Consider the following 21,462-nt stretch of genomic DNA (forward strand, 5'->3'; position numbering starts at 1 on the left):
ACCAGCCATGGAGCGCAGCCAAGAGAGAGAACGAGAGCGAGAGCAATAGAGCGAGAGACTCAACGGGCCAATCACAGGGAGATCTGAGGGAGCCCAGCCAATGAGGAGCGGAGCCACTTGTTTGACGAGCTGAAAGAGAGAGAGAGAGAGAGAGAGAGAGAGAGACGTACCAAACATGGCCCTCCAAGAAACCAGGGCCATGGCTCCAAATCGAGCCCCTCCGGAGCGTGCTAAGAGAGGAGGGGTCCTTCAGATGATCGCAACACGGAAATAGTTGACAGTTTACTGCCTCCATAGCTGACCTGAACATGGCCGTTTGGAATACCCATGCCAGAGTTAGAGTTAGGGGAGGCAGGGTTGGAGCGAGTTTCCGTTTGCCAGTCAAATTCTGTTCCTCTGCTTTTGCAGAAAGATTAGATGCGACGCAATCTGAATTTGAACAAGATTAGACTCAATCCCTGGATCATTGTTTGCCAACATCACTGTCCTCTGGTTTCTATTAGAACTCATTGCTTCCATACTTCCGCTTTCAGAGGCAGATAAACATTCTAAACTCTGAGTGGTTGAGTCACTCTTAGCTGGAATGAAAAAATGGAAGAAGAGTCTTAGGAAAAAAAAGGTCTGGAAAAACAGCTGATGCACTTTGACCTGAAAGTGTATGCAGATTAACTTGGGAGGGTGTGTTTAATACAAAGCAAACAAATCCCAATTATCAGGCAGTCTGCAGGGCAGCCCAGGGTCCACTGAGCTGATACAAGGCTGATAATCTACTGTGATGTAAATACAGATGGAATCTGTCCACCTGGGCGTCCTAGACACACTGTAACTGTTTAAGCCAGCCACAGGATTGTAGCACCTATCTACGGATTTATCATAAACTATCAGAAATAATATTTTCAAAAGCTACTCCACGAGTCGAGGAGGTAGAGAGGAGGAGGAGAAGCGGGGGAAGAGGAGGCGGAGCGATGAAACTTCCTCCAGCTATTCCTATTGGAGAGTCCCTTTCCTCTCTTCTTTTCTTCTTTAAGTTAAAACAGGAGTGAAGAGACATACGCCGTGCAGCATTACCTCACAGCCGTGTTTGATTTAGTGCAGATGTGAAACGGAGCGAAGCTGGGAATTGCTTTTTTTGGGATGTCGGAGAGGCTGCAAAGGCCCACGTTTAGGGCAGCCACTGTGTTTACATAGTTTCTCTCTCTCGCTCCCTCTCTCCCGCCTGTCTCTCAAAATGGAATAGCTTCACCTTTAATTCTCCATACACTTCCACTGACCTGTTTTTTCTTATTTTCTATAGCTTTTCTCTCATTTACTTTTGTAACATTCCTCTCTCTACAAAATATGAGCAGCATTAGCATTTCTCAGCCATTTGTCTCTCTCTCCAACCCGCTAGGAGCCATTAAGAGTGGAGTGGTAAATCAGACAAAGAATTATATATTTGTTTTGCAAACTGACACGATTTAACGAGCAGCTAATTAAAATAAATCAATAGCACTGCGGCACTCTCTCTCTCTCTCTCTCTCTCTCTCTCGCTCTCTCTCTCTCTCTCTCTCTCTCTCTCTCTCTCTCTCTGGGGTGCAGAAGTGGGGTAACTGACTGCAGTATGTGGTGCTTCACTGTTGGCTTTACCTCGGAAATAGCTGATAGCGAGTTATATCAATCTGTATTATCTTATCCAAATCATAACCAGTCAGATGATCTATATCGGGGTTATGGGTGAGGGACCTCTCTATCAAATATATCTGCAATGGGGGGGAAGTCATAAAAAATGAGACAGTGAGACAAATATTTCCTGTGCTCTCCACCAATACCTCGTCACAACTCAACATTCCCCCAAAACAAGCAAGTTTAGGGATGTCACCCCTGGGCCATCCCCCCTGTGGGATAAGGCTGGTGTTCCTAGGGGGTAATGGGGGCGGACCCCTGTGTGGCGGGGCCGGCCAGACCCCAGCTGCTGACTGTCTGTCAAAAGCACCGCCAGTGGCCAGTGGGCGGGGCCACAGGGCCAGGAAGCCCACGGTCGTCGCTATTTGGATCTGGCTAGCAGCTGCTGTTCCTGACACAGCCACGACTTTGTTCTTCCGTTCCTCCTCTCTTCTCCCTACTCTGTCTGTTTCGGGGCACGGAACAAAACCCATCCTAAATCACTGGAAAACCAGAGAAATATTTAAAAGAAACGAGGGGGGGGAAAAGGGGGAAAAATGAAGAAGAAAAAAACTCTCACATTTTTCCTCCCTGCAACATCAACAAGCTCTGACAACTGCACCGGGGTTTTTTCTTGGCCCCAGCAGGGCTCTCAGGCATCTCCTTTTGACGCTTCGCCCTCCTTTCTTTTTTAAGAGATATGATAGTTATTGTTCAAATGCGGCCAAGCCTGCCCCGGGCGTCAACACACCTGTATGAAAGAGGCCTTATTGTAGCAACCTGGCAACGCTGCTAACCTGCACCTTGCTCTACCAGTTTTTAGGCTGTTAAGGAGGGGGAAGAGTGCATGCCACCGTGTCTCTTTCTCTCTCTTCTGCTCTTCTCTCAGAAGGCACTCTAATATTTGCCCTCATTAATTCCCTTTTCTTCTCCAGGCAGTCACCTTTGCTCTGGAATGTTTTTACTGGTGCTATTATTGTTGATTATCACCAGCACAGGAGAGATTAGGGAGAGGAGTTGATCTACATCCTCTTGTTAGCCCTCAGTCTCTTTCTCTCCCTCTATTTCTTTCCCCCCAAAGACAACATCTTAATAAGGTGCATAGGTGCACTAAAGGTGTTCCTATCCCTGTCTGGGTAAACTGAGGCTCAGGGGGAACAACAGCTGTGTTTTCCTTTGTTTGAAGTGCAGTTGAAAACATCCAGCTCATGTCAATATTAGCCTCTGTCAAGTCTTTCTGGCGTGGGCGGCATGACAGAGGTCTTCAGTGCTGGAAGGTAACTCTTCATTCCTCAAAAGCCAGCCTCTCACCTTTAGGGTTGGCCAGGGCTCTCCGCTTTCATGCAGGGCCAGCACAGGCACACGCTGGCAATATAAATACACACACACAGACACACACTGCCTCTAACACACATGAAAAGAACACATCCGAACAGAGAGATAAGTATACATATACTGCAGAAGGAGATGGTTAGACTTATTCTGCTAGATGTCTCTCAGTGTGTGTGCACCTCCCCCTCCCCCGCCTCCTTTTTCCTAAAGAGCCCTAGTGCAGGTCGGAGCCCTCAAAGCACCTGGGGCCAGTCAACTGGCCTCTGTCATTCAATTCCAGCCCAGCGACCAGGGAAGACTCCACAAAACGTCTCAATTATCTGCCTTTTATTGAGTCCACAGAGAGATAGAAAGAGAGAGAGAGTCCTGCACTATCATTACTATGCCCCCCCCCCCCCCCCCCCCCCCCCACACACACACACACACTAGGCCCAGCCTCCTAAAATAAGTAGGTGTTCGTGAGGTCGCCCAGCTCCTATTCTTTATGCAGCCGCCCCTGCCACCCCTGCTTTTCCCCACAATTCCCAGCGTGCTGGGGCCCTTTGTTTGTCTCTGTTGGGAGTTCAGGTATAATCGCTGTTTTCCACGCTAGCCGCCCTCACCTCTAATCGCAGGGCGCTATCGCACAAATATGGGCCTTTTTCCCCTCTCTCTCAGTCTTCCGCTCTTCTCTCCTCCCTTTCATTCTGCCCCTTCCTCTTTTTTTTTCTCTCTCTCCTCAGTAATTGAGAGAAAGAGATTCCGCCCCCCCCCCCCCCCCCCCCCCCCCTATTGTCAGATATCAAATGGGGCAGCTTTTTGAATTACCAGGGGAAACTGATAATGACATGATGGATGCGTGAGATTTCAAACAAAATTGAGTGTCAATTGACCGCATCGTCTAGGCAACACAAGTGTCTGCGGCACGCCAGCCAGACAGGAAATAAGGCCAATCTATTTCCTTTGCTTCATTCAGATGTAGGATCTTAATTTGAGCCGGTTTGCTACAGCAGGAAAATAATCCTGCAGCAACAGGAAATGGGAATTTTGTGGATTATAATTAATGGACATTTTTTGTAGGGGTTGATACCTTTTTCGTTAGGGAAAATCAAGTCTGACATTTTAAAGTGGAAATTATTAACTTTAGAAATCTTTTTAAACCACGGACACACTAAAAGTTGCAAATTCTCAGCAACAAAATAGTGATCAAATTAAGATCCTACATCTGTATTAATCGTCTATTCTCCCTTCCTGGGTTATGACACTATAATGGGCTCTCAGCTCAGGTTGCTTCTAGAAGGGGGGACCTGCAAAGAGGGGCTTCAACCCTGTGTGTAGCTCCTTATGCAACACACACACACGCGCACACACACACACACATGCACAAACACGAAAGCGCGCACACATACTCTGATTCTCAAATGCATGTGGAACAGACAGAAAACCGAGCCAGTGGTAGGGTAGAAGGGTGCCCCCATTTAATTGTATTCTTTCTCCCTCTCTTTTTTTCTCACTCTCCCTTGCTAGTAACCACGAATTTAGGGCAGTGAAAATGCACAGCAGTTTGAGCAATTAAGGAGTGACATCTAAACCTGTCTGGGGGACTGTCTGAGTTCCCTAATTCCAGGACTTTTCGCTTCTACTCCTTCTGCTCTCACACTCTTAAAGAAGTATTGGCAGGGATGAGAAACGTGTGTGTATGTGTGTGTGTGTGTGTGTTAGGAAACACTCTCCCACGGGTGGCCCACTGGGATGTCATCATCTCCTCATCATTGTGTCTGTGGTGTGTGGTAGAGAGTGTGTGTGAGACCGATATAGAGAGAATGAGTCTGTGTGTAGTATTTTGTGTTAGTGGCCTTGAGAGCCATCAGTCAAATACTGCTGGCTCTCCTCTGACTTCTCTCTTAAATAATTAATTGGACCCTCAATCACTAGAAACACACAGATGGACATTCTGAGAAACCACAGTTTAGGGGTAAAAAGTCAGACATCAGTCTAGTAATATAAATAGATTTGTTTGCAGTGGAAGACTGCAGCAGCATTGACACTGTAGAGCAGTCAGACGTGTCCAGCGACTGCCAAATATCTCCTCTTCATTGCTTAAGGCTCAGATAAGCTACTGTCCGTGGATACATCTCATTGTGTCTCCATATGTGACTAGGCCCTGAGTTTACAACCTTACAGCCACTAAAGCCCCATTTCTACTGGCACTTAAATTCTGAAATTCGAGCTGGGTCGAGGGAAACCCGGGCCAGCGCAGCCCAGTTTCACAACTGGTGCCAGCTCGATTAGAATTCGTGCTGGTGACGCCGTTACTATGCAACCACCAGCTGATCACTGCTGGATGCTGACAACACGGTTAGCTAGCTGGTCTGGGCTTGTTGCTGTTAGCTAGCACATGGACAAGCAGTACTGCAGTAGTCAGACATGACACAAATGACCACCATAGCTGGATCCTTCATTCATTTTTGCACTACACAATCAACTTGTATAAGAACAGTCAGTCCTCAAATGCTAGCTACCTAACATTAGCTAGCAAATCAGAGTTGAAACAAGCTACCTAGCTAACGTGAGCTAGTAGGAGTTTTAGCTGGCCAGGTCGTATTGAAAGATAGCTAACTAGCTACATCATATCAGACCTGCTGGTTTGCTTGGTTAGCTAGCTAAATACATGGCTCTGAGTCTGGTTGGCACTGGCAGGAGTATGGGGTAATGTTAGTTACAGCATGGTGAGGGTGAATTAATCACATATTGGCTACCTAGCAACATGACATCATTTCTCATTTCTGGAGTCAGTGGATACGCAATTCCAGCTAGCCCACCAAGGCCAGCCCAACCCAGGTTGACTTCAAAGTGCCAATGGAAATGGGGCTTTAGTTCTCAATTCAATCAAACTCTGTAGCAGAATCACATATACACCTATTTTGGTTTCTGTCAGTGACCGATCAATGGCCTCTTTATTCCTGATATTATTTATAGCACCTCGCTGACTGAGTATGAGGTAAATACAGTCCTAATGAATGAAATCATGAATACAGTAAGATTACGAGATAGAGGGAGCAGGCGTTCTGCTGACACTGCAGATGAGCATGTAGAACAGAGATGAAATGATAGACAGAGAAAGAGAGAGGAAAGAGAGAGAGAGAGAGAGATAGAGAGAGAGATTCAGGTGGAGAGTGAGCACTGGCCCCAGAGGACCAGCCAACGTGACAGAAAATATTTGATATAATTAGTTTATCTGCTGGTTGGGGGAGATGGCTGCAATTGTGGTTGCAGTATGTGGAAGGGAGAGTTATCCACAGGCTTACAGTGGTGTGTTGGAGGGAGTCAGGGGACTGGGCGGGGCAGTGTGTGTGTCGTGTGTGTGTGTGTGTGTGTGTGTGTGTGTGTGTGTGTGTGTGTGTGTGTGTGTGTGTGTGTGTGTGTGTGTGTGTGTGTGTGTGTGTGTGTGTGTGTGTGTGTGTGTGTGTGTGTGTGTGTGTGTGTGTGTGTGGAGGGTAAAGGTGACCAGGTGTGACAGAGAGTCCCTGGGGCCGTTGTGTTAGGGAGCCAGAGCGGACAGGAGACATACAGAAGCTCCTTCTTTACCTGATCCATCTAAATCCAGTGAACCTCAGACAGGTATTCTCTATCTGTCCAGGCCTGCTCTCTCTCTCTCTCTCTCTCTCTCTCTCTCTCTCTCTCTCTACCTCTCTCTCTCCTTTTCTCTCTCGTAAGCTCTCTCTCTCTCTGTTAGTCTTTCTCTTTCTCCTGGAATGGTGTCTCTTCCATAATGCTGTATCTACCTACCCCACCTATCATTCTTTCAATCTTCCTACCTCCCTCCCCCTTCCCCCCTATCCCTTTCCTAACACCATTGTAACCACATCCACAACAACCTTAATATATTATTTTGACCTGTTTTGTGTGTGTTCTTTTTGAAGTAGTTATATATGGCTGGGTGCCCTATGGCTGCGAGACGAGGCCCATGCCAATAACCCCATCATGGAGGACCCTATAAATCAATACAGGCCTTTGTTTGATTCAGCAAGCTTTGCCAGGGTTCAGCTTGTTATGGATGAGGTATCAATAGAATAAGTGTGAAGCGCTGCACAGCGTGGGAGGAGAGTCCCCTAGGCTCCCAGTGCAAAGCAAGGCTAGAACAATCCACTTTTAATTGGAACGTGGCCTGAAAAGCTGGTAATTTGCAATTTGGGAGAGAGGTGAGAAATAAACGATGCAGCCCTCCCTTTCACCTCATTTACCCCCCCACACACACACTCCTCGATGAAGTTATCAGAGGAAGCTGGAGGTATTAAGCCAGAACTATTATGCACAGCCAAGCTTAGGGAGAGAAAGAGAGGCTCACAATGAGGCCCCTATCAGTATAATCTGGGATTTCCCCCCAGCCTTATGAATATTTATCTCCCCCATTACTACCGATGATGTTTCAATTGCACCTTGCACTGAACATGTGCAGGATGGGATGCCACCTCTCCCGTTTACAGTGACTGCTGAGAGAGAGAGAGAGAGAGAGAGAGAGAGAGAGAGAGAGAGAGAGAGAGAGAGAGAGAGAGAGAGAGAGAGAGAGAGAGAGAGAGAGAGAGAGAGAGAGAGAGAGAGAGAGAGAGAGAGAGAGAGAGAGAGAGAGAGAGAGAGAGAGAGAGAGAGAGAGAGAGAGAGAGAGAGAGAAGGAGCAGGCATTGTTGTCCCTAGCCCCCAGACATCACTAGACGCTTTATTTTAGCCATTACTTGGAAGGGGGACATCCACATCAGTGTAATCTATGTTCATTAGTAAGGTCTGGTGAGTCTGATGAGGAGGAACAAAGCTACCTCTAATACATTTAGTCCCTCTGCAATACTGCATGCATGACATCAATGATTCTGGTCCCAGTGTATCAATTCCAATGCCTGTCCTATTGGTGCTTGACATTGGCAGCAAATGGTGGACTTTAGTGCTACATAACAGGCCAATATCCCTGGCCCTTCCAGCTGCAGGCTCTGAAAGCCCATGGAGAAACCATTCGTCCCAATGAGCTCTAAAGGCAAGTGGAAGCTCATAAATAGAGACTTGACTGTATAGACTTTGCATTTTATCTTTAAGCAGTTTCCACTTTTATGGGCCAGGGACCTCTCCAACCCAGGGAGGGAGAGAGGGGGATGGAGAGAGATAGAGAGAGGTGAAGAGGATGGAAAGATATAAAGAAAGGGGAGAGAGAAGAAATAGGAGAATAAGAATGAGGAAGAGAGAGAATGAGAAAGACAGAGCAGGGTCACAAATCTTGCTGCTATTCTAGTATGTGACATCTTCGCTCGTTTGCGGCTGCTCATTAACAAACAACACTGCTGTGAAATTGGTTTAATGACAAAGTAATAAAATTGCTATTCTGCTCACAGATGGCCCCAGGCACTGAGAGATTCTGCCAGGCTTACACTGGTTGCCCGGGCGCATTCAGCTGCTTATTCATGAAAACGGCATCCTTCACTTTTTCTCTTTCTTTCTCTCTCCACTCTATTTTTTTTTAAACTCTACCTGCAAATGAAATAAATTAACCTACTTTTCCCCTTGTATTTTCCTTGAATTCTCTCTCTCCCACTCCTTTACTCTCTATGTGTGTGAGCCTCTCTCTCTTGCATATTCTCTCCAGCTCTGGCGCTTGCTCTTTCCAGCTCTTACCCCGAACAGAAATTACCATCTTAAAATGAAAAGGAGGCTTGCCCACGCAAATGCAGCTCGACTTCATTTCAAACGCAGAGCCCTTGTTATTAAACGACCCACCAATAAAACCAAGCCATTGAAGAGCCAAAATGAGATGTACAATGACTCTCCCTCCCTCCCTCCCTCCCTCCCTCCCTCCCTCCCTCCCTCCCTCCCTCCCTCCCTCCCTCCCTCTCGCCCTCTCTCTCTCTCTCTCTCTCTCTCTCTCTCTCTCTCTCTCTCTCTCCCTCTCTCTCTCTCTCTCTCCCTCTCCCTCTCTCTCTTTCTCGCCCTCTCTCTCTCGCCCTCTCTCTCTCGCCCTCCCTCCTGCCTTGTCTGGCTTCTTGTAGCATGTTGACCCCAACTCTGGAAAGACTTGACTTGGTTACGAGAAAACAACTAAAAAAGGTCTTCATTTTCTATGATCAGCTGAGTGTGCCAGCTTTTCTTAAGGAGCCAACTGTTTTTCAGAACTCCCCTCTCACACGGAGGTGGGTCCCTCTCTCGACCCATGACCATGGCGTGGTGGGCGCACTGTGCCAGCCTATGACCCAATGTGGCCCTTCATGCCCAGACAGGTGGACAGGGTCTTGTTAATCTCACCCAACCATCATGGCTGGCACTGCCACCCATTACACACATGGGCAGACACACTGCCACACACATTCATCAGCTGTGACAGCACTTACTGTATGCATGTTACGCTAATATCTGAGTGTGAGAACCAGTAAATGGATGTATGGGTGTGTGTGTGTGTGTGTGACTGAGCTAGACATTAGTCTCTCATTCAGTCCCACTTAGCGAAACGATTAACCAAATAAAACTGCAACACAACACAGAGGGATTCTGTTCTGGCAATAATCAAAAATATGTTTTTCTCCTCCAAACATGGGAAATGGTTTAACTAAAGTGGGATTAATATTACAGCCAGATCAAATTATCCTGGAGGGAGGGGGCTGTTGGTGGTGGGAGTGAGGCACTTGGGATGTGACAACAGAGTAAATTCTGCTAATTAACTGCCAATTAGTGGTCCCTAAATGAGAGGGATCATGGTGCCCGTGTTGGCAGCGCCCGGCAAGCACACACATGCACAAACACATACACATGCGCGCACACGCACACAAGGAAACACACACACACACACACACACACACACACACACACACACACACACACACACACACACACACACACACACACACACACACACACACACACACACACACACACACACACACACAGTGGCAAGAAAAAGTATGTGAACCCTTTGGAATTACCTGGATCCCTGATAAATTGGTCATCAAATTTGATCTGATCTTCATCTAAGTCACAACAATAGACAAACATAGTGTGCTTAAACTAATAACACTCAAATTATTGTATTTTTATTGTTTATATTGAATACATCATTTAAACATTCACAGTGTAGGTTGGAAACAATATGTGAACCCCTAGGCTAATGACTTAGGAGTCAGCTAACCTGGAGTCCAATCTATGAGACAAGATTGGAGATGTTGGTTAGAGTGGCCTTGCCCTATAAAAAACACTCACAAAATGTGATGTGAACCATGCGTTGAATAAAAGAGATCTCAGAAGACCTAAGATTAAGAATTGTTGACTTGCATAAAGCTGGAAAGGGTTACAAAAGTATCTCTAAAAGCCTTGATGTTCATCAGTCCACTGTAAGACAAATTGTCTATAAAAGTTCAGCACTGTTGCTACTCTCCCTAGGAGTGGCCGTCCTGAAAAGATGACTGCAAGAGCACAGCGCAGAATGCTCAATGAGGTTAAGAAGAATCCTAGAGTGTCAGCTAAAGACTTACAGAAATCTCTGGAACATGCTAACATCTCTGTTGACGAGTCTACGATACATAACACACTAAACAAGAATGGTGTTCATGGGATGACACCACAGAAGAAGCCACTGCTGTCCAAAAAAAACATTGCTGCATGTCTGAAGTTTGCAAAAGTGCACCTGGATGTTCCACAGTGCTGCTGGCAAAATATTCTGTGGACAGATGAAGCTACAGTTGAGTTGTTTGGAAGGAACACACAACACTATGTGTGGAGGAAAAAAGGCACAGCACACCAACATCAAAACCTCATCCCAACCACTGAAGTATGGTGGAGGAGCATCATAGTTTGGGGCTGCTTTGCTGCCTCAGGGCCTGGACAGCTTGTTATCATCGACAGAAAAATGAATTCCCAAGTTTATCAAGACATTTTGCAGGAGAATGTTAGGCTATCTGTCCGCCAATTGAAGCTCAACAGAAGTTGGGTGATGCAACAGGACAACGACCCAAAACACAGAAGTAAATCAACAACAGAATGGCTTCAACAGAAGAAAATACATATTCTGAAGTGGCCCAGTCAGAGTCCTGACCTCAACCCGATTGAGATGCTGTGGCATGACCTCGAGAGCAGTTCACACCAGACATCCCAAGAATATTGCTGAACTGAAACCGTTTTGTAAAGAGGAATGGTCCAAAATTCCTCCTGACCGGTCTGATCCGCAACTACAGAAAACGTTTGGTTGAGGTTATTCCTGCCAAAGGAGGGTCAACCAGTTTTTAAATCCAAGGGTTCACATACTTTTCCCACCCTGCACTGTGAATGTTTACACGGTGTGTTAAATAAAGACATGAAAACGTATAATTGTTTGTGTGTTATTAGTTTAAGCAGACTGTGTTTGTCTATTGTTGTGACCTAGATGAAGATCAGATCAAATTTTATGACCAATTTATGCAGAAATCCAGGTATTTCCAAAGGGTTCACATACTTTTTCTTGCCATTGTAGATAGACAGATATATACATCCCCCCGGCTGCTACAACCCCCTGCAGTATATTTAGAAGTCCAGGGGACAAACAGAGAGGAAGAGAGGGTGGAGAAGAACTCAGATGCCTCTGTGTAAAACACCAAAATGCTTAGATGAGTGAGAAGATATAGAAACACAAAACGAGATTTCACATTTTTACATTTGGAAAATATTAGTTATTATTTAGCATTTCATGACAGCTCCTCACGCCAAGTCGGAGGGTCATAAAGAAATCCTACAAATCATAAAAAGCACTGTTTCTAAGTGTCTCCCTGGGCTTTCTCAAGGGGGAGGAAAAAGCTGCAGTAAGTGAAGTAACAATAGCTAGCCTTCGTCTTTTTTTTTTACCTGCCCAGACACCACTATAGACACATGTTGTGTATCTAGTTATCCACACCACTAATAAGATGTTGCATGTGACTCTATAGCGGCATATGCCTCTCTACGGTGAGTCCAAGTCTGAGGGGGGGAGGGAGAGGAGGGCGGGGGGGATAGCATGCTGAGAAGGGAGTTCCACTGCAGTCAAGCTATATGCTAGCTAACACACTAACTACGGCAGGCTGATCGACAGTGAGCAGTATGGGAGAACAAATAGAGAAACTTTACTGGTTCTGGCTGGATGGACAAAATAAACAGTGAGGCGCAGTCCAAACTGTGACATCACATGGATGTGGTGATTTTACGTAAAAATGGAATTTGGACTTTCGAGGGGTGCAGACAGACCCCTGAGTCCCCCCTCTATCACCTCAGCTGTGCCTCTCCCTCTACTGTCTATGGATCCCGTCTAGACTGACTATCTCCCACGTTGGCATCAATGGGTACTTGGCGCCATGGTCTGGCGGATATCCATCCCCTTATCATGTGACCTGTGTTCTGACAGAGGCCAAAGGTCGCCCCCGTGTCTTAATAACTCACTCATTGTATTCCTTTCTGCCGCTAATTAGAGCCTCTCCCTCTGTGTGTGTTTTCCCTAGCGCCGAGCCCCAGTGAGGAGGTGGATAGGTAACAATAGAGTGTGGCTCAGTGCCCTCTTTATTGTTATTAGTGCTCCAGTGCTATGACACTCAGTCATTATGGCCTCTCTCTCTCTCTCTCTCTCTCTCTCTCTCTCTCTCTCTCTCTCTCTCTCTCTCTCTGTGCCATGGAAATGGCCAACTGCCTGCCTGTGAGATGAGAGAATAATGAGGGGACGATTTCCTTCCTTTTTTTAGGCGCTGTTGCTCTCCTCGGTCGTCTGTCATCGGACTCATCTCTCAGGGCTGCGTAATAACCCTGTGTGTGTGTGTGCGTGCGTGTGTGTGTGTATGTAGGAGTAAATAATGAATGGTGTGTTGATGGTAGTGAGCGGGGGCATGTCGTGCTGGGCCTGATGCTGAGACATGAAAGGATCCGGTCAGGCCCCATTTAGCCCAGACTGATAGAATAACACAGAGCTGCTGCATTCTGCTCACAATGACAACTGCAGCTGGATTCTACATTCTGGATCCTTGCCTCCAGTCCCCACGCTGTTCCAAGGCATCTCTACCTGAGCCAAGGAAGGCCTGCTGATTCACCTCCTCTGCTAGGTGGAACCTCTAGTCACAACCCTCACCCTCCTTTTCAATCTCAAACGAATGTTTCAATGTTTTCCGACCACTCCCCAATACTGTTAGGGTGATGCTAATTTCCACACTGTATGCAGAGCAAACAAGACGCTAACTAATGGTGAACCTATGTCCCCCACCACACTGTACACACAGTGTCTACTCTACACACACAGAGGGTGCAGTGTCACTCTAGCTATTAACACACACAAGGCCAGTGTTTGAGGAACAATTTACCCTGCCTCCTCCTCCTCCTCCATTGCAAATCAGTGCAGTGATAAATTGTACTTTAACCTGCACTGTTTGTTCCATATTAGCAACACTTGGCTAATGGGGTGTGGGCTGTATAAGCCAACAGGTGAGGTTGCAAGCTAACAGCTTACAGTGACACTTATTAGCTTCCCGCTAGCACTCAGCATATAGCTTTTAGCCTATAGCTTTCAAGGCTAATACGTTGTAAGGCCTTGTCTTTCTAGGTAAGGGACTTGGAAAATAACCAAAGAAATACTCCACAGCTGCAATAGTCCTTCGGGGGGTAATACAGGTGAGGTGAGGGGCAGGTAAGTGTGCTGGGGGAGGTTGGTGGAGGGCTTGGCAGGGTGAAAGGGAGAGAGAGGGAGATGCGCCGTCCGTTGACACTACACAGAGCACCCTTGTGCCCTCCTTGGGCCGTGATTGTGCCGGTGGACAAAGCCGTGATTCAGGACATCCTCCCCCAAGGGGGAGAGCTGGAAACTGAAGACGGTGGCCGTCCCTCTCGCTCTCTCGCTCTCTCCCGCTCTCTCTTTTCCCTCCCTCCGTCTATCTCTCTGTCGCGGGCCAATAACCCGGCAGCGCCCCAAATCAAAGGAAAGCAGCACACAATGCACTCCCTCGGCCAGCCAGGAATTTCAGAGGCCGTTTTTTTCTGGCCCCATCAACAGGAATTTCATAAGGCCGAAATATCCTCTATCATATCCTGGGTGGAGGGATGGCCCATCTCTCAGGGCCCTGGACCCGGGAGGAGACGACAGCAGACCAAAGAGAGAGGGGCCGGGTCCCAAACAAAGGGCCATTTAACTCTACCTCACCACACCGCCATGCTTGGTTATAAATTTAAAAAATCTAATTTCATCCTGTCTATGGCTCATCTTTCGTGCACCGTTAAACACCAAATAACACGGTGCTGGCTCCCAACGGCTCTCCCTGCCCCCTCTATCCCACAATGCCACCAGAGACACCAGAGGCATGCCACCAGAAGCCACTATAAGCCTCTCTAATGACTTTATTTGTGAAAACAGATTCCTGATGTGTTTTTGTTAGCTAGCGCTAATGTATAAGTGAAACTAAGGCCATGGGTTCTGGCTCACGGTATGTCTGGGCTGGCTCTGGCTGGGAGACTGGGCTCGTGACAATGCATCCCGCCAAGACACATTTTCAGCCTGTTTATAAACAGATCGGCTGCATTTTTCTCTGATTCTATCTCTCTCTGTCTCTGTCGCTATTCCTCTCTCGCACTGTCTCTCTCCTCAGTCTCTCTCTCTCTCGCTCTGTCTCTCTCCTCAGTCTCTCTCTCTCTCTCGCTCTGTCTCTCTCCTCAGTCTCTCTCTCGCTCTGTCTCTCTCCTCAGTCTCTCTCTCTCTCGCTCTGTCTCTCTCCTCAGTCTCTCTCTCTCTCGCTCTCATTCCTCTCAGGTTAGTAGACTATTTCTGCATTAATCACCATGACACAGGCAAGGCAACTCAATTTTCTGCTCCTGTAGGTAAGGTGCGTGGCGTCCCGAAACAGCGGCACGGCGAGGCATGAAACAGGCAAGCGGGGGCTAATCTTTGGTTACTGGTGTAATTGAAATGCTATCCACACTGTAGGGTGCATTAAAGACTGATAACAGCGGTTCCTGTGGCCAATTTAAGTAGCTTGACTTCCCTCTGCTAAAAAAAAAGGAGAGAGAGAGGGAAGGGAAAAAAATGGTCTGACAGATAAGGCAGACAAACCGAGCTAATTCTCCAGGCATGTTTCTCATTGTGATCCCGGATAAATTAGAAAAAAAATGAATCAAGGAACCAAAAAATCAATTGACCCTCGGGTGTCTTGTCAGGCTGCAAGTGTGATAAACCTAAAAGCTTGGTTAATGTCGGCCTGCCTGTACCCAACAGATAGAGCACTTTGTAAATGAACCCGCTTTGATAAATATATTAAGGAAAGCTGTGAATAAAAGGCAGAGACTTCTCATTTGTAAATAGAACCCTCGCTACATGGAATTAAAATGATAAAATGAGGTTCCATGTAATTAAGTTTGTGTAAGACCTGAAATCCGTGCAAATACCTTCCCGGAATTCTGAAAGGAAGCTGTCAGTTCAATTAATCTGAACATCACCCCGAGAATGTGCTGAACAAAATTAAGCCGTAGATAAAACCTGGGCTAGTATTTTGATACGTAATTCCTGTATCATTTCTTTGCTTCTGTGATCATTTTATTTAATCCACCACCCCCAGTTATGTGCTAAGCCATCTACAAAGAGACTGCTGGCCAGGCCACCGAAAACCTTAATCCACCATATAGCATGTGTAAAAAGGGGAGGGGGCGGCTGGTGGGTTTTGCTTGTGTGGCAGTGGTGGTGGTACTGGTAGTAGATGAAGGGGAGGTAAGGTGGGGGGTGCCATGTGATCTCTCCTTTTTGCTTCAACCATATCCAAGTGAACACATGTATATAAACAGCAGAGACTGGTGACTTCGTGCTAAACACTTTGCTGATAAAGCCACAACATCCTGATACCTGGCATCCAGGGATGCCACAAAGACATGTGTGTGTTTGGTGTGTGTGTGTGTGCATGTGTTTTTGTGTGTGTGTGAGATGAGGTGTGGTAGGAGGGGGGACTGTACATAAACGGTTTTCACACTTTAGGAGTCTTAGCCGTCTTGGCTGCCGGGTGGGAAGAGGGAGACGAAGGCTTTTGAAAATGAAAGGCAGAGCGATGCTGGTGGCAGAGATAGGAGGACGTGAAGACTTGACTCACCAGTTGTTTACTTGTAAGATGGTCAGGCCTGTGTCTTGGGCTAGCTGCTTTTTCTGTTCTTCAGAAGGGTACGGGTGCTACAAGAGAAAGACAGAGAGATAGACGAGATGAGTTTCTTTGTTCAAAGAGATAAGCATAAATATTCCCGTATCGTATCACACTCAGAGAGAGTGAGAGCCGTGGCTGAGGTACGGATGTTGTAGCTCCCAGTCATGACTATGTACAGGGGTATTGCACTGTGTGTGTTGTGGCATAACATGTACTGTGTAGGTGAAGACTATATCTCCCATGGCCTACAACTAACCCCGCCTCTTCCTAATGTATAGACATGACATACAAAGCATACACATGACTGCCCATACATGAACACACACACACACACACACACTGCGCAAATCAGTGCAAACCTGTCAAGAGGTGGTCAAACAAGTTTGTCAAAACTGCCAACTGCGAAAACCCTCCTTCCTCATTCCATCCAACACACACACTGACAAGCCTTTGAAACACACCATCCAACACACACAGCCTCTCTCCCCCTCAATCTCCAGTGTCTTAGACTCCTGTTTGTAATACAATATAGAAAATGAGTGTGTGAAGATTTGCATTGAATCCATTTATCTTCCTTGAATGTCAGAAGGGAAAACATGGTACTCTGGTTTCATACAGAGGCCAGTGCAGCGCTGAGAGGAACAGAATGATAGGAAATGTCTCCGCTCTCTCTCGCTCTCTATCTCAACACCTCTACCTGCAAATGTAATTCCCAGAGTGGAACTGTAATGATACTATTTGTGTCAGATTCAATATAGCAAACATGAGATGATATAAATGGCAGACCTTGGGCCTGTTGTGTGTGTACACTGCTGTTGCTGCTATGAAGCATGACAAAACAACAGTGATCGCTGGTGACAGATGTCTTTAAGGGCTAGATTAGGGGAAAGTGTACACGCAAACGCAACAAACGGGTCGCTATGTGTTTCATTCAGCCGCTCCGCACACACACGACACACATACATGTGTGGATGGCAAGCACACACAAACACACGACAGACACTGGGGTTTAAAAGGTGACATCTTAATCCTACTCATCCATCGACAAACGCTTTACCCTCTGTCACCCCTCCTCCCCCCTTTACCCTCTGTCACCCCTCCTCCCTCCTTTACCCTCTCCCACCCCTCCTCCCTCCTTTACCCTCTGTCACCCCTCCTCCACCCTTTACCCTCTGCTACCCCTCCTCTACCCTCCTCACCCCTCCTCCCTCCTTTACCCTATGTCACCCCTCCTCCCCCCTTTACCCTCTGTCACCCCTCCTCCCTCCTTTACCCTCTCCCACCCCTCCTCCCTCCTTTACCCTCTGTCACCCCTCCTCCCCCCTTTACCCTCTGTCACCCCTCCTCCCTCCTTTACCCTCTGTCACCCCTCCTCCCTCCTTTACCCTCTGTCACCCCTCCTCCCCCCTTTACCCTCTGTCACCCCTCCTCCCTCCTTTACCCTCTCCCACCCCTCCTCCCTCCTTTACCCTCTGTCACCCCTCCTCCCCCCTTTACCCTCTGTCACCCCTCCTCCCTCCTTTACCCTCTGTCACCCCTCCTCCCTCCTTTACCCTCTCCCACCCCTCCTCCCTCCTTTACCCTCTGTCACCCCTCCTCCCTCCTTTACCCTCTGTCACCCCTCCTCCCCCCTTTACCCTCTGTCACCCCTCCTCCCTCCTTTACCCTCTCCCACCCCTCCTCCCTCCTTTACCCTCTGTCACCCCTCCTCCCCCCTTTACCCTCTGTCACCCCTCCTCCCTCCTTTACCCTCTCCCACCCCTCCTCCCTCCTTTACCCTCTGTCACCCCTCCTCCCCCCTTTACCCTCTGTCACCCCTCCTCCCTCCTTTACCCTCTGTCACCCCTCCTCCCTCCTTTACCCTCTCCCACCCCTCCTCCCTCCTTTACCCTCTGTCACCCCTCCTCCCCCCTTTACCCTCTGTCACCCCTCCTCCCCCCTTTACCCTCTGCTACCCCTCCTCTACCCTCCTCACCCCTCCTCTCTCCTTTACCCTCCTCACCCCTCCTCCCTCCTTTACCCTCTGCCACCCCTCCTCCCTCCTTTACCCTCTGTCACCCCTCCTCCCTCCTTTACCCTCTGTCACCCCTCCTCCCTCCTTTACCCTCTGTCATCCCTCCTCTCTCCTTTACCCTCTCCCACCCCTCCTCCCTCCTTTACCCTCTGTCATCCCTCCTCTCTCCTTTACCCTCTCCCACCCCTCCTCCCTCCTTTACCCTCTGTCACCCCTCCTCTCTCCTTTACCCTCCTCACCCCTCCTCCCTCCTTTACCCTCTGCCACCCCTCCTCCCTCCTTTACCCTCTCCCACCCCTCCTCCCTCCTTTACCCTCTGTCACCCCTCCTCCCCCCTTTACCCTCTGTCACCCCTCCTCCCTCCTTTACCCTCTCCCACCCCTCCTCCCTCCTTTACCCTCTGTCACCCCTCCTCCCCCCTTTACCCTCTGTCACCCCTCCTCCCTCCTTTACCCTCTGTCACCCCTCCTCCCTCCTTTACCCTCTCCCACCCCTCCTCCCTCCTTTACCCTCTGTCACCCCTCCTCCCTCCTTTACCCTCTGTCACCCCTCCTCCCCCCTTTACCCTCTGTCACCCCTCCTCCCTCCTTTACCCTCTCCCACCCCTCCTCCCTCCTTTGCCCTCTGTCACCCCTCCTCCCCCCTTTACCCTCTGTCACCCCTCCTCCCTCCTTTACCCTCTCCCACCCCTCCTCCCTCCTTTACCCTCTGTCACCCCTCCTCCCCCCTTTACCCTCTGTCACCCCTCCTCCCTCCTTTACCCTCTGTCACCCCTCCTCCCTCCTTTACCCTCTCCCACCCCTCCTCCCTCCTTTACCCTCTGTCACCCCTCCTCCCCCCTTTACCCTCTGTCACCCCTCCTCCCCCCTTTACCCTCTGCTACCCCTCCTCTACCCTCCTCACCCCTCCTCTCTCCTTTACCCTCCTCACCCCCCCTCCCTCCTTTACCCTCTGCCACCCCTCCTCCCTCCTTTACCCTCTGTCACCCCTCCTCCCTCCTTTACCCTCTGTCACCCCTCCTCCCTCCTTTACCCTCTGTCATCCCTCCTCTCTCCTTTACCCTCTCCCACCCCTCCTCCCTCCTTTACCCTCTGTCATCCCTCCTCTCTCCTTTACCCTCTCCCACCCCTCCTCCCTCCTTTACCCTCTGTCATCCCTCCTCTCTCCTTTACCCTCCTCACCCCTCCTCCCTCCTTTACCCTCTGCCACCCCTCCTCCCTCCTTTACCCTCTCCCACCCCTCCTCCCTCCTTTACCCTCTGTCATCCCTCCTCTCTCCTTTACCCTCTGTCACCCCTCCTCCCTCCTTTACCTTCTGTCACCCCTCCTCCCTCTACCCTCTGTCATCCCTCCTCCCTCCTTTACCTTCTGTCACCCCTCCTCCCTCCTTTACCCTCTGTCACCCCTCCTCCCTCCTTTACCCTCTCCCACCCCTCCTCCCTCCTTTACCCTCTCCCACCCCTCCTCCCTCCTTTACCCTCTCCCACCCCTCCTCCCTCCTTTACCCTCTCCCACCCCTCCTCCCTCCTTTACCCTCTCCCACCCCTCCTCCCTCCTTTACCCTCTCCCACCCCTCCTCCCTCCTTTACCCTCTCCCACCCCTCCTCCCTCCTTTACCCTCTGTCACCCCTCCTCCCTCCTTTACCCTCTGCCACCCCTCCTCCCTCCTTTACCCTCTCCCACCCCTCCTCCCTCCTTTACCCTCTCCCACCCCTCCTCCCTCCTTTACCCTCTGTCACCCCTCCTCCCTCCTTTACCCTCTGTCACCCCTCCTCCCTCCTTTACCCTCTGCCACCCCTCCTCCCTCCTTTACCCTCTCCCACCCCTCCTCCCTCCTTTACCCTCTCCCACCCCTCCTCCCTCCTTTACCCTCTGCCAACAACCTTTACTTTGTTTCTTGTTTCAGTTTTTCACCAGACCAATGCAGGGTACGCATTGATAGTATGATAGTAACTTCTAGCAATGTCATTTTGGCCCTATACTTTTCAATATAAAATAACTTCAAAAGATAATCATTGCTCCATTTTCTCATTTACAGCTACAAGAATATATATAATATAACTTGTTATATCCTACCAGTAGAACAAACAGTAGAACATTTCTTCAGGTAACAATGTCTGTCTCAATGTGCCTTTTTAATTAAATGAAAGAAGAAAAAAACATTTGAGGAATGTGCTCAATTAATAACAAACAGGGCTGGGATTGGACAAATAATGAATCAAGGCTGCAAGGAGGATTAATCTGATTTCTACTTGTGTATGCAGTCCTTTTTAATATGCTAAAATCATTAACAAAGAAAGATGATAATGCTTACATAGAAATACATTGTTTGATTGCCAGGTGCTGACATTTTCTTGGCTGAGGCAGACAGGTTTTCTGTGTGTGTGTGTGTGTGTGTGTGTGTGTGTGTCTCCACCTTTATGAGAGTGTGTTTGGCTTTTCTCTTCTCTTCCCTGCACAACAACATGTAATACGAGTAAGGACCTTTCCTCCCTCTCCCTCCACTCTCAGCTTCCCTGGCTTCTTCACATTAGCAATGACCACGGCCACCATCAAAACCCACACACACACACGCACACACACACACACACACACACACACACACACACACACACACACACACACACACACACACACACACACACACACACACACACACACACACACACACACACACACACACACACACACACACACACACACACACTAATGGGGAGCGGAGGTGAGGGGAGAGGAGCAGACAGGGCCAGATTGGAAATGGGAGTGGGTCATTTACATTGCATTAAGGCTTCCTCGGCCTCTCGGGCTCAGACCCGGTCATCAATCGCCCCACTGTCAGCCGGGCCGGGTGATAAATACAGCGGGCCGTGGCACGCCGTGGCCAGCAGCACCACATAATGAATGGTTTGAACAAACAAGAAAGATGTCTCATCAAGGAGAGTGGGGATGTTAAAGCCCCTTGCAGCAAAAAGCCCTGAGTAAGGAGATTTACTCCTAACCACATAGACACGACACTAAAAAAATCCTATTTCACTCAGCCTCCCTCCACCAGACCCCCCCAGCCTCACACACACATACAGTATATATACACACGCATGCACACACACAGTAAACATGTGCCTGTGTCTTACGGCTTACAGCCACCCCCCTCTCCACTCCTCCACCTCACCTCCTCATCTCTCTCTCTCTCTCGTTCCCCCTGTTTCTATGAGTGAGAGTCTGCAGGCCACCCACAGCTTTACATTGTGGCAGCACTCTAAAGCATGGGGGCTCTGAATATCACGGCCAGACAAAATGGACAGTGCTGCGGTCTAGGAGCTAATACAGGCCGGGGTGCTTTGTACACACAACCCAGAGAACTAGGCCATCATGG

The 21,462-nt window shown here is 48.7% G+C and overlaps 1 protein-coding gene across 4 annotated transcripts in view; it reads right to left on the reverse strand.

Annotated features, from left to right (window-relative positions):
• meis2a (Meis homeobox 2a) overlaps positions 1-21,462 on the reverse strand; it is a 102,092-nt gene that overhangs the window by 14,447 nt on the left and 66,183 nt on the right. For all 4 annotated transcript variants that reach the window (XM_039009693.1, XM_039009694.1, XM_039009695.1 and 1 more), the window contains exon 9: positions 16,029-16,105. In XM_039009693.1, the coding sequence (XP_038865621.1) occupies positions 16,029-16,105 (77 nt within the window). The remainder of the gene's footprint in view (positions 1-16,028; positions 16,106-21,462) is intronic.

The sequence above is a fragment of the Salvelinus namaycush genome, chromosome 15 (assembly GCF_016432855.1).
Source record: "Salvelinus namaycush isolate Seneca chromosome 15, SaNama_1.0, whole genome shotgun sequence".
Lineage (NCBI taxonomy): Eukaryota > Metazoa > Chordata > Actinopteri > Salmoniformes > Salmonidae > Salvelinus > Salvelinus namaycush.